The sequence below is a fragment of the Acipenser ruthenus genome, chromosome 1, assembly GCF_902713425.1.
Source record: "Acipenser ruthenus chromosome 1, fAciRut3.2 maternal haplotype, whole genome shotgun sequence".
Lineage (NCBI taxonomy): Eukaryota > Metazoa > Chordata > Actinopteri > Acipenseriformes > Acipenseridae > Acipenser > Acipenser ruthenus.
This window is the reverse complement of record NC_081189.1, coordinates 60,619,086-60,633,210: the sequence shown is the minus strand read 5'-3', so window position 1 is coordinate 60,633,210 and position 14,125 is coordinate 60,619,086. Positions and strand designations below refer to the sequence as shown.

The 14,125-nt window shown below is 38.1% G+C and overlaps 1 protein-coding gene across 1 annotated transcript in view; it reads left to right on the top strand.

The window, feature by feature from the left end:
• LOC117421416 (zeta-sarcoglycan-like) overlaps positions 1-14,125 on the top strand; it is a 249,361-nt gene that overhangs the window by 220,768 nt on the left and 14,468 nt on the right. Inside the window, exon 6 of the mRNA XM_059026893.1 lies at positions 2,940-3,012. Coding sequence (XP_058882876.1) covers positions 2,940-3,012 — 73 coding nt within the window. The remainder of the gene's footprint in view (positions 1-2,939; positions 3,013-14,125) is intronic.

Sequence of the window (14,125 nt, the reverse complement as noted above, 5' to 3'; positions counted from 1 at the left end):
AAGCGCGAGGGACAGGAGAGGGACATAGTGGACCTCAAGGCACAGATGGCACAGGTCCAAGAGCTCTTGACAAAGCAGCAGGCACCTGCGGCTCCACCATCGCCTGCCCCAGTACCAACCCCTGTCTCCCCTAGGGGAGCTCAGGGTGAGCGGGAAGCGCCATCACTGATGGCAGAGGAGGATGCACTATCGATAGCGACCTCCTGGGGTGAGGGCTCCTTCCCCACTGAGATGGAGGAAGGAGAGGAGCCTGCATTCTCTGCTGAGGCGGAACCTAGTTCCAAGGTTGCCTCGGAAGCTAGTGTGCCCCTGCTTTCAAGCTCTATGTCGGCACTGATGGGACATGCTGCAACTTTTTTGCAGGTCCCCTGGACAACAGCAGCTGAGCCAGGCCGGTCAGTGTTCCGAACGCAGGCCGTGGCTCCCCCACCCACAGCCCTTCCCAGCATTCCCCTCTTGGGATCGTCCAGCCTCGGCGCCAAACGTCATGAAGCAAGCCACGCAGCTTGCTTCTTTGGAAGGCGCGGAGAAGCTGGGCCTGGCAGGGTTTCCCCCAGTTGACTCCACTATTGCGGAGACCCTGTGTGCCCGAATCCGCAATGCAGGGTCACAGAGACATACCTAAAGAAAGCTTATGCAGCAGAGCCACAGGTGACCCACCTTGCAAACATGGTGGGTATAGTGACAGCTTACAGGGATGGCATACTAAGGGAAACCCCACTCCCCACTCCCCGAGCCAGTGGCTTCCAAGTTACACCTCCTTTCAGGCACACTGCTCCAGATTTCTGGCCTTCACAGGCAAGCCCTAGGCTGGAGCCTGGCAAGTTTGGCTGTCACAGGCAAGGGTTCCCGACGCGGATAAGGCAGCACTGTTAGATGCGCCGATACCCCCGGGGCATAACTTTGGGCCAGCTGTGGAGGAGATCCTGCAGCGCTCCCACCGAGAACACAAAGCGTCTCTGCAAGTGGACGCACTACTCACTCCCTGTGCTTCGACACGGGGCAGGTTGAGCCATTGGCAATGACGGTTTAATCTCTCGGTAGGCGGGACCGAGGACGTCACCCCAGAAAAGGGCCTATCGGCAGGTCTGATATAAAGAACTCAGTGAATACCTACCTAAGGCAGGCATATCCCATAAGTATGTTGGTGGTCGTCTTCTCTTTCAAGGAACCAGGGTTCGGTAAATAATCTAACATTTCAAAATGCTGTTGTGAAAAAATATGTGGCAAGTGGTCCGTGGGAAGAATCCAATCACCAAGGTGGTCCCTACATTGAAAAAGGTTGGGAACCACTGATATAGAGTGATGCAAAACCTTTAACCATAGCTGTACATTGTACTGGCCGTAGCTGTACACTGAATCCTAAAGGTGGACATCCTCACTTCAACACAGTACATTAACCTTTGTATATGTATTCGTGAAATGTGCATGCAATTTATTATAACAACTGAAAATGGATGTGATTTTAACAACCAAAACTAACTGGTTTTGTCAAATAATAATTAAAACCGAATCCCCCCTCGAACTTAACAAAAAATGAAAAACGAACAATTCAAGACCTAATTATAATCTAACACTGATGGGAATTGCTGATTAAACTTGGCAAGAAGGCATTTTAAAATGTTGATGTACACAAATCTGAGTTATCTTTTCACATCAGTGATACTTATGAAAGATACTAGGTTGATATATCTTTATTCCAATCATCAGAGGGTTTTATTCTATAAACCCAGTTAATCCACACAAGTGAGTGCCAAAATTAATGAGATTTTAAATTGATGCATATTAAATGTGAATAGGTGTGAGATACGGTCTACTCCATTAAAGTGTTCATTATTTACAGTAGGTGTTCATCCTGCTTAAGTGCATGAAATCCCAAAAGCCAAAACCATTCCCAATACTACACATTTCTATTTATCCTGTAACATTTTTGTGTTGTATAGTGTCGTTGTAGTGTTCAGGTCATCCTTTTTTCAGGTATGTGCATATGAGCTGTGAATTTCCATCTCTGATAATGTGCTTCATTTACAGCAGGCAAGGGCATGGTGGCAGCAATGTAAACAATTTCTACACCAAATTAGCTTCACAAAAGAAGTAGAAGAGGCTTACCTGTAAGGAACTCTTTCAGGGACCAACAGAGCTGGCAGGGAGATTTGATGTGGCTCAGCTGCTTAACACCAGACTGATTGACTAAAAAAACATCATTTTATTTGAATGGGAGCACAACTCCAATACATAAACGCAAAGAAAAAAGGAACTACAGAAGAAAAAATCTGTGTTTGAATATGACTAAAAAGATCTCAATAATTTAATGAAAGCTCCACTGAATTTTGCTTATACTGGATTTTAGCTGAAACTGAGCAGAGTATCAACACTGTTCCTTTTCTTACAACCCACCTCTCACAAGATCAAGACCGGGGCACACATTTTGTATTCTGGATATCAAAAACCCTACACGTGTAGAAGAGTCATATTTGAAGGACACTTCAAACGTTACTCTTCTGAACATTAACAACATGGACAGTGGTTTCATGGAAACTGCGATAGGTGTGAACCGTCATACTGCGGGTTACCCATCGGTTTCTGTGGACTCTCTTTTAAAATCATGCGTCAACTGTGTTTGTGAAAACTCCCCTGAAGAACCACCAGGTGGCACGTTTTTCTTTAGAACCTAAAAAACACCCTGGCTGTACACCTTATGGTGTCATTTTCAAACAATAACTGAAGCTAACTCTTTGATCTGGGAAAAAAAAAGAAAAACTATATATACTGATGGTATACATTGATGTTTTTCACAGTTGAATGCATTTTCAAGGTTTGTTACTGCTGTAGTGTAGAGAAAAAGAGAACTGCACACTCAATTGCGCTACAAAATATCTTTCATTCATAAAAACATGTCACCAACTTTGATGATTATGCCACTTCTACTTCTCTTTCAGGCACAGAAGGAGCTGTGTTTGGTCATTCAATAGAAACTCCTCATATCCGAGCAGGACCTTCTCAAGATCTCAAGTAAGACATTGGTTTTCCACATTTCTATACTAAGAGAAAAGATTGCACAGATATTTACTCTATTATTTTTTAAACTGGCCTGTGCTTGCTTTATTCTTGAAATATTTGTGCAAGCTGTAATATAAGCTGACACACTGTGGTGTGAGGTCTATTGTAATGTAATTTGATTTTTTTTGCTTTACCACTGTTAAGCAATTTCAGTTTGTTTTTGGCTTAGAAAACATATTTTGTGAGATTTGTAAGTACATGCACTGTGAGACATAAGCAATAACACAAGAGAAGACATGGGATAGACTGGTACAACCTATGCTGGGGTGTGTTGTGAGACACAAGGCGTGGGTTGTGTATCAGTACAACCCATACCTTAATGTGTGATATCGCGCTTATAAAATGTTTTTAAATAAACAAAAAACACAACATTTTTAAACTTTAAATTACATTTTATTTTATGTATCCTTCCTCCAATGCAAAATAGTCCCTATACTTTGGCTGTAGAGGGCTACTAATTGGCTGCTTACTCCTGAATTAACTTTTTATTTAATCTATGCAAATATATTTATTCATGTATTTATTTAAGATACTGCAGCTTGAATGTACTGTTTTTGTGAAAAGGAAAACGAAAAATTAAAAACTGCCAACTTGTGTGGTATGTAAATGTGATGTTTGAGATGACTGTTACCCTATAATAATCACGCTATGCACATTTACATTTAAATGCCAAGCCCTTGTTTATTCCCTCCACCAGTACTCCAGACTCTCAGGCTCAGTGCATCAGCTGAGTTCAGAGGGGCTGTGGCAGGCTGTCTGGCTTGCTTGCTCATAGTAAACACAAACAAAAATGCTTACTGCATATTAATACCCTCTGGTGTTTTTATTTACTGTACTGTTGTTTACTTGGATATATTTTGAACAGACAACTTTAAAATCTAAACCAGTTTTTCTCATACATTATTCATTCATAGTTAAGGTCCAATGCAACCATGCTCAACCCTGGCATTCAACAGAGGAATGTCATACTGTGCAATAAATTGAATTGCTGATGTTAATGTACGGTTCAACCTGTAGAAATGTGTGCATACCCTCAAGACGGTTCATAAAGTCATTAATTAGACTCTGATAACAAAGGAAAGTGACACACCTTCCAAGCAATGTTTTTGGGGAAATTCAGTCATTAACACATTTAACTTTCCTATGGGTTTGCACATGATCAGTAATACGTGTAATGACTTAAATTCAGTTATTGAACGTGTCTCAAAGTGTGGAGTCAATATCAAACCAGTGGTAATGTCAGGAGACAATATAAGTCACAGATAAGTCACAAAATCTTGGGAATATCAGCAGATTCAAATTAACTCACGTTGGCGGCACTACCCAATTAAGAATTGACCTTCAAAATGTAACAGGGATGATACTTTGCAGAAGGTTTCCTGAGGCTGGTAGAGGGTTCAGAAAGACCTTAATACAAATTTCAGATGGGCTGGTGATCACAGTAATGATTTAACACCAATCACTGGCGAATCCAGATTCTGTCTTGATTATACTGTGAGGCATGCCAGAGTCTGGAGACAATATTGTGAACGTTTCTTGCTGCAGCATGTTGCAGAACATGATAGATGTGGAGGAGGATATGTCATGTGTTGGGCTGGAATCAGCATAATGGAAGGACTTACCTCACTACACCTTTACTGCTGGTAGGTATCAAGATCAGATCCTCTATACGATAATGAGAACTTATGCTCCTGAAGTTGGGCCAAACTTCATTTTATTTGATGACAATACCCGCCCACATCAAGCAAGGATCACCACTGCTAGGGTAATCAAGAAAATTATTTTTATAAAGTGACGTACGTACTTATTCCTCAGTGCGCCATGCGTTTTCATTTAGTTTATATTCAATATGAATCTACAATTGTGTAATACGGTAATTTTGTAGCTGTTCAGTTCTGGTAGGATTTAGCCCAGACATCAGTTAGACCAGTGAGAGGTAGCAAGCACTCGAATCCACCAGGTTAAACCATATCAACATCAATAAACAGAGCTTGACGCAGTGAGTAAAAAAAGAAAAAGCCAAAAAGTGAATTTATTTTAATGATTTAATGTATTATTATTATTATTATTATTATTATTATTATTATTATTATTATTATTATTATTATTATTATTAACTCGATATAAAAGCAGCAGTACGTATATAACACAATATGGCTACTTAAATTAATTAGCCACAAATGATACACCCAGGAGTGTACTGAAATTAGCTAGCTGCTTTAAAAAAAAAAAAAAAAGATTATACTAAGAGTCAGAGGATTGCTATTTAACATACCCATTAAAATAGCCTATATTGAAGTGGTTTAATTAGTCTTATCAATTATTTAACAATGTGTCCCAGTTTTGAGCTTTGAAAATCTGGTCATCATACTTATGCTATGTTTTTACAGACACAATTTTAATTAAAAAGGTTATTCAAATTCTAATGAAGATTCACATTTCTAAAGTGATTTTCTGAGCTGCTGTATAATTGATTTGTCTTTGTTGAATGCTAATAACATGCAGAAGCATATAATTCACACCATTGTACCATATATTAGGAATCATTTACACAAACATACATTATCACAGAAGTGAACAGGCAGGAGCAGGAAGTGTCTCTTTGAATCATATTTTATGGATCTACTTTTTTGGTATTTTTCATAAATATAATCTAAGGCTCACAATGCTGAACATTCTCAGTTCACCATTGCTTGGAAACTCATTTAAAGGGAGTTTTATTTAATATAAACTCTTGCATATATTTTTTTACTGTATTCATACACTATTAGCATTTCCCTATAATGAAATGCTAGATGAAGTGCAATAATGCCCTAAAACATATTACAGTGTTATTATTTGAGAGATGTGCCCTTTGTCACCTCCAATAGGGGGATAATTACTTTGTTGTAAGATCAGATTTGAGTGTACCATTGGCTACCAGCTCATTCTGCTAGCTGGACATAATGAGATGGAAATTGATCTAGCTTCTAGAAGCTGGCACAGGGCTGGTGGAATCCCAACCTCATTCAAACCGGCAGTGCAAAAATCTGCAGTACGGTCAATAACTGCCTCAAACTCATATTCCTTTGTCAGTCATAGCAACATCTGTTGAAAGTGTGAAAAGGGAGGGGGGCAGGGCAGGGCAGGGACGGACGTAGAGATGGCTCTGTAAAATAAAAAAAAGGAAGTATTTATATAGAAGTAAAATGATTAAGTCGGTGGTGATGAAGGTATAATCGCTAATCCATATGTTATGATATACATTCTTTTAGCACAGGTTAAGTATCAGAATCTGGCTACCCTGTCTGTCCATCTTCACAATATTGCTATTACATTTTTGCATATACTGTACCTAGAAGTGTAGTGATTAAACTTGAGCAACACTGTATATAGTTTAGCACAATTTAATTGAGATAATACATGGTGGGATGTACTGTATGTCACTAACATACTTTAATTGTAATTATTTAGTTGCAGTGAACAAAGCCTATGCTACTTTAGTCTTCCTTTTGCACATACACTATATGTGTCAAAAAGGTTCACTCAGTTGGTTCTGTACATAGTATCATTATCATTTGTATGTAGTTGTGCCAGCACTAAATATTCAGTTGATTACATGCATTCTGTCTGTGAAAATGTTGTGCTAAATCCACAAACTATATGCCACCCTTCAACTTATTCAACTCAGATAAGTTACATCTACTTTGATTTCTGGTGTAAGCAGTCGCCCTGGGGACTTCATGACGAATGATTACCTCCCTGTGCTGAATCAGCAATCCTTACTTCATCTTTCTCCCTTGAGCCTACATCAGAATGCCTTGGGATTTCCCTAGCCAGGAACTCCCATGCATCTTGAAGTGAATTATTGATGAACATGTACCTCTGAATCTGGCAAGATACATAACAAGCAATGGTAGTATAATATACCTGCCAAACCTGTTAAACCACCAGCATTGCTCCGACAGCAAACATAGAATTTCCTTGTTAGGCTCACTTATGTGGAAGAACTATGGAAATAACACTGGTCATTTTATTGTTATTTTGATCATTTATACAACAGTGGTGGTTATGTGTGGAAAATTATTTTACAATGGGGATTTATAAATAGTTTACAGCATCTGTAAACACCACAACTCTCGACCATACTGGACTATATGGCACCCAATTGTACCAGTACTTGCATCAGCTTGTACTTGCACTGAACTGCTCCATGCTTTGCCACATTCAACTACTGCTCCTAACTATTAACTACTTACCATATCTTGTATTTGATATTACTCTTATAGGTAACAGTACTCATGTTTTTTGTAATTACTCTTACTTGAAACCATTCTCATCCATTTATCATACTTACTACGTGTTCTTACTGGACTTTACTCATATAAGCAAATATTTACTATAAGTTTTAACTGCTCTTAGTCAAACTCACTCTTACTTATAATGTACTGTATTTACTTGAATTTGATCTTATTGTACTTTCATAACTGCTCTTATCTGTATTAAAATATTCTGTAATGTGATATTTAATAATGTGATAACTTGTAATGTGATATTTTATAATGCGATACTTTGTACTGTGATATTTTGTAACAATTGTAAGTCGCCCTGGATAAGGGTGCCTGCTAAGAAATTAATAATAATAATAATACTAATAATACTAATAATACTAATAATAATAATAATAATAATAATAATAATAATAATAATAATAATTTACTGCAGAGATATACCAGCAGCATGAATACACCATAGGGAACAATCCTGCCCAAATGTTTTTTGTCAAGCAGGGTCTGTAGATGATTAGCAAGTCTGGTGTGATAGCAGTAACCTCTTGACAAATCGCATTAGGCTTTAAAGGTTATGGTCAGGGTCGCTGCACCGGCTTTGCAATAAAGTTTTACTAATTGTGCACAAACCTGCACAGACAGCATTGTGATGCCAACTGAACACTTCACATCATTGTTATTCTTTATACCCACTGCCTTCTGCAGATTATGCATATCAGCGCCTTACCTGTTCACAGTGGCACCACCTGGTAGTCGGGTTTAAAGCTGCTTTATATATCGATCAGTGCAGGGACCCGGGGTTTGGAATAAACGACTGACCTTGCTTTTAAGATGTAATATATATTACAAAAGAATAAATAAGTGCTACACATTTATTTAAAATAAAACAATAATACTGTGTAAGTAGTGTTATAAACTATTTATTTATGTATCTGCTTTGCTTTTTTTTCCTCACAACTACAGTACCAGAACTGCTGTTTTTTTTTGGGGGGGGGGGGGGGGGGGGGGGTTTATGTGATGAGATCAAATGCGGTAGGTCCAAGGAAAAAAAAAATATTCAGAATATATTGTAAAATGACATTGTCCAGGGGCTCGTTTCACGATAGCGGTGGAACATGCTGTTTCAAGATTAATCACACGATCCACTTCAGCTGTTTACAGTTGATCTTCAAGTGTGTTTCCCAAAACCCCACGTGAAACTCCAACTTAATTAGTGATCGTGAAGTGCATCGTGTGGATCCTTGAAATTACCAATTAAGGGCACATTTGAAACATATATATGTGGTGCAAAGAAGTGTATGCTTGTTTGGAGAGAAAAAAAAAACGCACACTGAGGCAAACAGCGTGTTTAACAAATCAATGTAACAAATCAAGCTAAAATCAGTAAGTGGGCAGACATAGCTCAGAAAATGAATGCCTCAAATACTGGCCCTACAAGAGAAGGAAAAGACAAGAAATGGCAGGATTTTGCTAGCTTAGCGAAATGGAAGGCTGCAGATATTAAAAAGCAGCAACAAAAAACGGGCGGCTGTCAATGTTCTATTAGTACGTTAACCGGTGAAGAAGAATAAGCTGTTAACAAAATGGGACCCACAGCTGTACATGGTATCCCTGGCAGAATAGATGTGTTTGGCCAAGAATTCCCTGCCGATGTTGACATACCCTTGTGTTCAACTGAGATGGAAGAAGCACAAGAAGAAGTGTCTGTAGACATGGGGTTTCATGTAGCGGAATGTGAGGCAATATCATCACCCGAGAGACTTGAGGCATCGGTACATGGTAAACGTAAACGGAATAGCAAGAACACCTGTGGATGCAGCCAGGAGTTAATCAACGCGAGAAAACTGGCATATTGGGAAAAATCAACACAAATTTGGCAAAAATACTCTTGCAACAGCAACATCAACATCTAGAACTTGTTGCATTGAAAAAAGAAAAAAAAAATGAAATTATGGGAAAGCAGCATGTAGTTGCTGAGGCACAGTTTTTGCGCCCCAGTATTTTGATTCCGTTCATCATGCCAGACCCCTTGGCAGAAGGACAAGGTGGGTGTGGGTGTGGATGTGGGTGGCACTGCAGCTATGGGTCAAAGTAAGTAAAATAAATACATGAACAAACCTATTCTTATGTTCTGCCACTGTACCCATTTTATCTTTATTTAGAAGGAATCCAGTCAAATCCCAGTGGCCCCATATCCATGGAAGAAACCCCAGCACTCAACATTCCCGATAAACAATAAACCATATACATTAGTTTTTAGTGTTTTGTGTTACAGTAAATATTTTTAACAAAATGTACCCCATATCTGTAATATTTTGTAAAAAGGAAATTCTGCCACATCTCTCTCATCCATGGCAAGACTCATAGCAGCCTAATATTATTTTAATAATTTTTTTGGGAAGAAAAAAAATCGTAAACAAATATGTACTTAAAAATTGGGTATGTGGGTAGATGTAATTTAATTACTGTATTTTACTGGGTAAAAAACAAATCTAATTAACAAAATGATTTACGGTATTAGAAACAGTCGTTCTGTATTATTTATGTATTTAATCTCTTAACACCAAAATTGCTATACAGTATTAAGAAACCTAAGACGGCAGACCCGAGTAGCCCAAATGTTTTTGCCTTTTACAACTTTCTCCAGTCTAAAATACATGGTTAACAACTTGATATTTTAAATGCTCACGAAAATATATTATTATGCACAGAAAATACTTGATATTGTAATGAACAATTTAATGCACTTTGTGAGTTTAAGGTAAATTATTATTTTTTTTTTTTAATTGAGCCAATTTACAGTATAAACCTGTTTGTATTATCTGCAAAATAAAAAACATTCACACCCACACACTATTTAAAGTTGAGGGATTCAACATATATACCTCTTCAATTTTCACGTTGAATTCACATTAGTGGTTGTCTGATGAGGTACGTTTAGCTTTACGTTCATTTATATGGTTAATACCTGTGATAGAGCCCCCAGGGGCCACATAGTGGTAATACAGCCCCCGGGGCCCTGTAGTGGTAATAGAGCCCCTGTAGTGGTAATACAGCCCCCAGGGCCCCGTACTTTTCATAGAGCCTCTGGACCTTTATTACTGACTATTGTACTACATGTAAAATAAAGCTTTTAAGGCCTTGCAATTTGTAGGATACACCCTCAGACTGAGTTTGGGTGATAGAAATATATTTTTTGCATCTTTGATTTTTCATATAATGTACAGTATAAACATTTTAATTATGATGGAAAACAGTAAGATGGATTTTTAAAGGATCTCTATTGTATTATAAATTAAACTAGACTGGTATCTTTCTTTTTTCAAAGATAAAGATGAAAATACTTTGCCTTAGATTAAATTCTAATTGCTTATTAAATACTAAATGTAAAAAATTACTTACCAAGGCATTGACATGGAAAGTTATCCGTATCCAAGCTCATTCTTTTTGAATTTCAGGCCGGAACACGCCCTCAAAATGATGTACCGGTATGATGAGGGGGTGGGACTTACAGCTGGAGAGAAGGGGGCCAGCACCCCCGGGGATGATCTGACAGAGTATTTTAGTATGCTACCTGGTGAAACACTGTTTCAGTTGTAATCTGTAACAAACCAGTTTCTAGTCAGATAATGCCCTCTAGTGTGCAGAAGATGCAGGCAGGTTAACTAAACTGCATATTGCATTGACTTCAGTTTTATCGGGGAGAGTACTATGTCATATTTCAACATTTTTATAGCTGGTTTTGGCTACCATTGTAAAACCTCAAACAGAGTAAAGTAAATTAAAACCACCTGTCATATATAATGTTTTGGAACTTTTTGAGATGTTTTATTTTTACGCAGTCATATATTCATTGATCTATGGAGACATCTTTTTTTTATGAAAGAGTTCCTTACTTTTATGACCTTGCAGTTGCTAGATTTGTGAATGACAATCCACTCATTGATAATGACAATCCATCTTTTTCATTTCTCTTTTTGCCACTATTCTTAAGTTTATCCTTGTATTTTACATTATTCATTTGCCATCGAAGTACTGTATCTCTGGAAATAGGACCAACTTGAAAAGACTGACTAGTACAATTGTACAGTATTGTGGCAATGTGCCCCGCCCCTGTGTGCATATTATGTGTTGTATGGTGCGTGCGTGTGTTAATGTTGGTGTATAGTCATTGGTACACGGGATATAAACAGGTCTGTGTTTCACGTGTGAGTTAAAAATGTAGATTTGTATTTAGGCACGAGGAGGGCACAAATCACTTCACGTGCTGGTTAAATGTAATATGTGAGCACGGGGTTGCACAGAATTCATTCACATGCTGGGATTCAAGTGAATAATTAATTAGTAATTGAATCCCAGCACAACAGTATATATAGATGCACATTTCTTTCACTCGTGGTTGGGTGTTCGGTGAGTGGAGAACGGGAGAGAGAGAAGGAGAAAGTAAAATAAAATAAAGTAAATTGAATTGATAGTTGTTTTCACTCACCGTGTTTGTTCGTTTGTCTGTTCACTGTTTAGTCCGTTTTGTTTATATATTTATTTTGGCGTAAGTGCCGTGTCCTGTTTTGTGTTTGTTTGTTCAACCTTTTTATTTTCTGTTCTGTTTATTAAATGCTGAGCGAAACCATTCGCTCAGCTCCACCAAACCACACCTCTCTGTTGTTTTATTTCCTGCATCTGGTCTGACGCCACCCACTCCGGCCGTCTTTGTGACAAGTATGCATTACAATATAAGTTGATATTTTCTTTTTGCAACTAAGATAATAATTGGTTATCCTTCTTCAAACACGCAGCTAATAGGATTAATTTTTTTTTTATTATTTAGCAGACGCCTTTATCCAAGGCAACTTACAAAGACTAGGGTGTGTGAACTATGCATCAGCTGCAGAGTCACTTACAACAACGTCTCACCTGGAAGACGGAGCACAAGGAGGTTAAGTGACTTGCTCAGGATCACACAGTGAGTCAGTGATTGAGCCGGCATTAGAATCAGGGACCTCCTGGTTACAAGCCCGTTTCTTTAACCACTGGACCACACAGCCCCCTGATTTATGCTATAAAACAAACAAACAAACAAAAAAACATTACTTACAAAGTTTAATGAGGAGATAGCTTCAGAATTGAAAAGGGACTTTATAAAGTAGGTTTTAGGATGGGGGGAAAAAGTATTTAAAATGGATTTAAATCAGAGGGTTTCGGTACACACCAGTTCAATAACTGAATCAGGGATATTAAATAAAGGGCTTCAGAAACAGCATGAAAACTCGGTTTGCTCACTATTACAGAAGGTAGTGTATAAGGTCCTGGTCGAATCCTTAAAATCCTGACTGGTAATAGCAAGATATCCAAGTGCTTTTAAATAGCCCATTATTAGGCTGTATGTTAAAAAGTAATATGGAAGTAATCAACCAGGTATTTTATATGATTTTGTGGCATAAAACAAGCATTAGCCAAGGATTCATTTCATTTAAGGACATTGGGTTGCTTTGGAATTCTGAATAGCAGTTACCATATAAGAAAGAAGTTACGATATTAATATTAATAGTTTTTCTTCTAATCTATATTTTATATAATATTCTCTAGTCTCTGAATAAATAATAGGGATGTAATTATTACATTTGATGAGATTTTTTTTCATTATCAAGATCAGTCGGGTGTGCTATCCTCTATTTCTGCTTTGATCATCATTTAATGTACATATTTACTCAATAGTCCACCTAAAAAATAAAAAGCTTTTCAACCACTGTGTCTGCTTCTGAAAAGACTAAAAGCTTAACTTCTGAAGTGAGATTGTTTGAAAAATTACAGCTATTATTATTATTTGTTTATTTAGCAGACACCTTTATCCAAGGCAACTTACAGAGACTAGGGTGTGTGATATGCATCAGCTGCAGAGTCACTTACAACAACTTCTCACCTAAAACACGGAGCACAAGGAGGTTAAATTACTTGCTCAGGGTCACACAATGAGTCAGGGATTTGAACCAGAGACCGTCTGGTTAAAAGCCCTTTTCTTTAACCACTGGACCACACAGCCTCCTATAGGTGTGTAGTTGTAATGTTGTCCCCTCTTTCATGTAAGGTGAACAAACAGAAGATGTTTCCCAATTCATATTTCTCTTCATGCAATTATGAAATGTTTTATCATGTTGTATTAGTAGTGGGGTGACTAGGCATTTTAGAAACAAGATTTGGTATACTTATGGCAAAAGTCCTGTATATATAGTGAAACTAGATCTTATCGCTTACCAAGGTCAGGTTCTAAAAAGAGCCAGTATCAAGTCTATATAAGTTATAACAAGATGAATTGGACCTTGCTTCCTATCTTCCAGGATCACTTTAAATAACTACCAGTACCATATTAGCTCGAGTAAAAGTCACCCTTGTGTAAAAGTCGAGCCCCCTATTGTGAGGGTGAGATTCAGGTATCATTTTTTTTTTTTTCATTTGTCATTGAAACAGAGATGGTAAGTTTAGTGTAATAGATTGTTATTATTATTATTATTATTATTATTATTACATACCTGTCATCTTTTGAAGATACAAAATTGGGAGTGTAGAGCGGTGGTGGAGGGAGGTGGAGGGAGAGGGAGGGGGGTGGAGGGAGAGGGAGGGGGGTGGGGGGGTGGTGCAGATGTGTGGCTAAGTACTGTATGTGAACTTGCCTCATGCACTGAATGCATGCCTGCCACAGGGCTCCCCTGGGTCCTCAACCCTCCCAAGTACAGACGGGGATTGCAGTAACCACACACTGGCCATGACTTTTGCAGACATTAAAGGTTTGCTGGCATAAG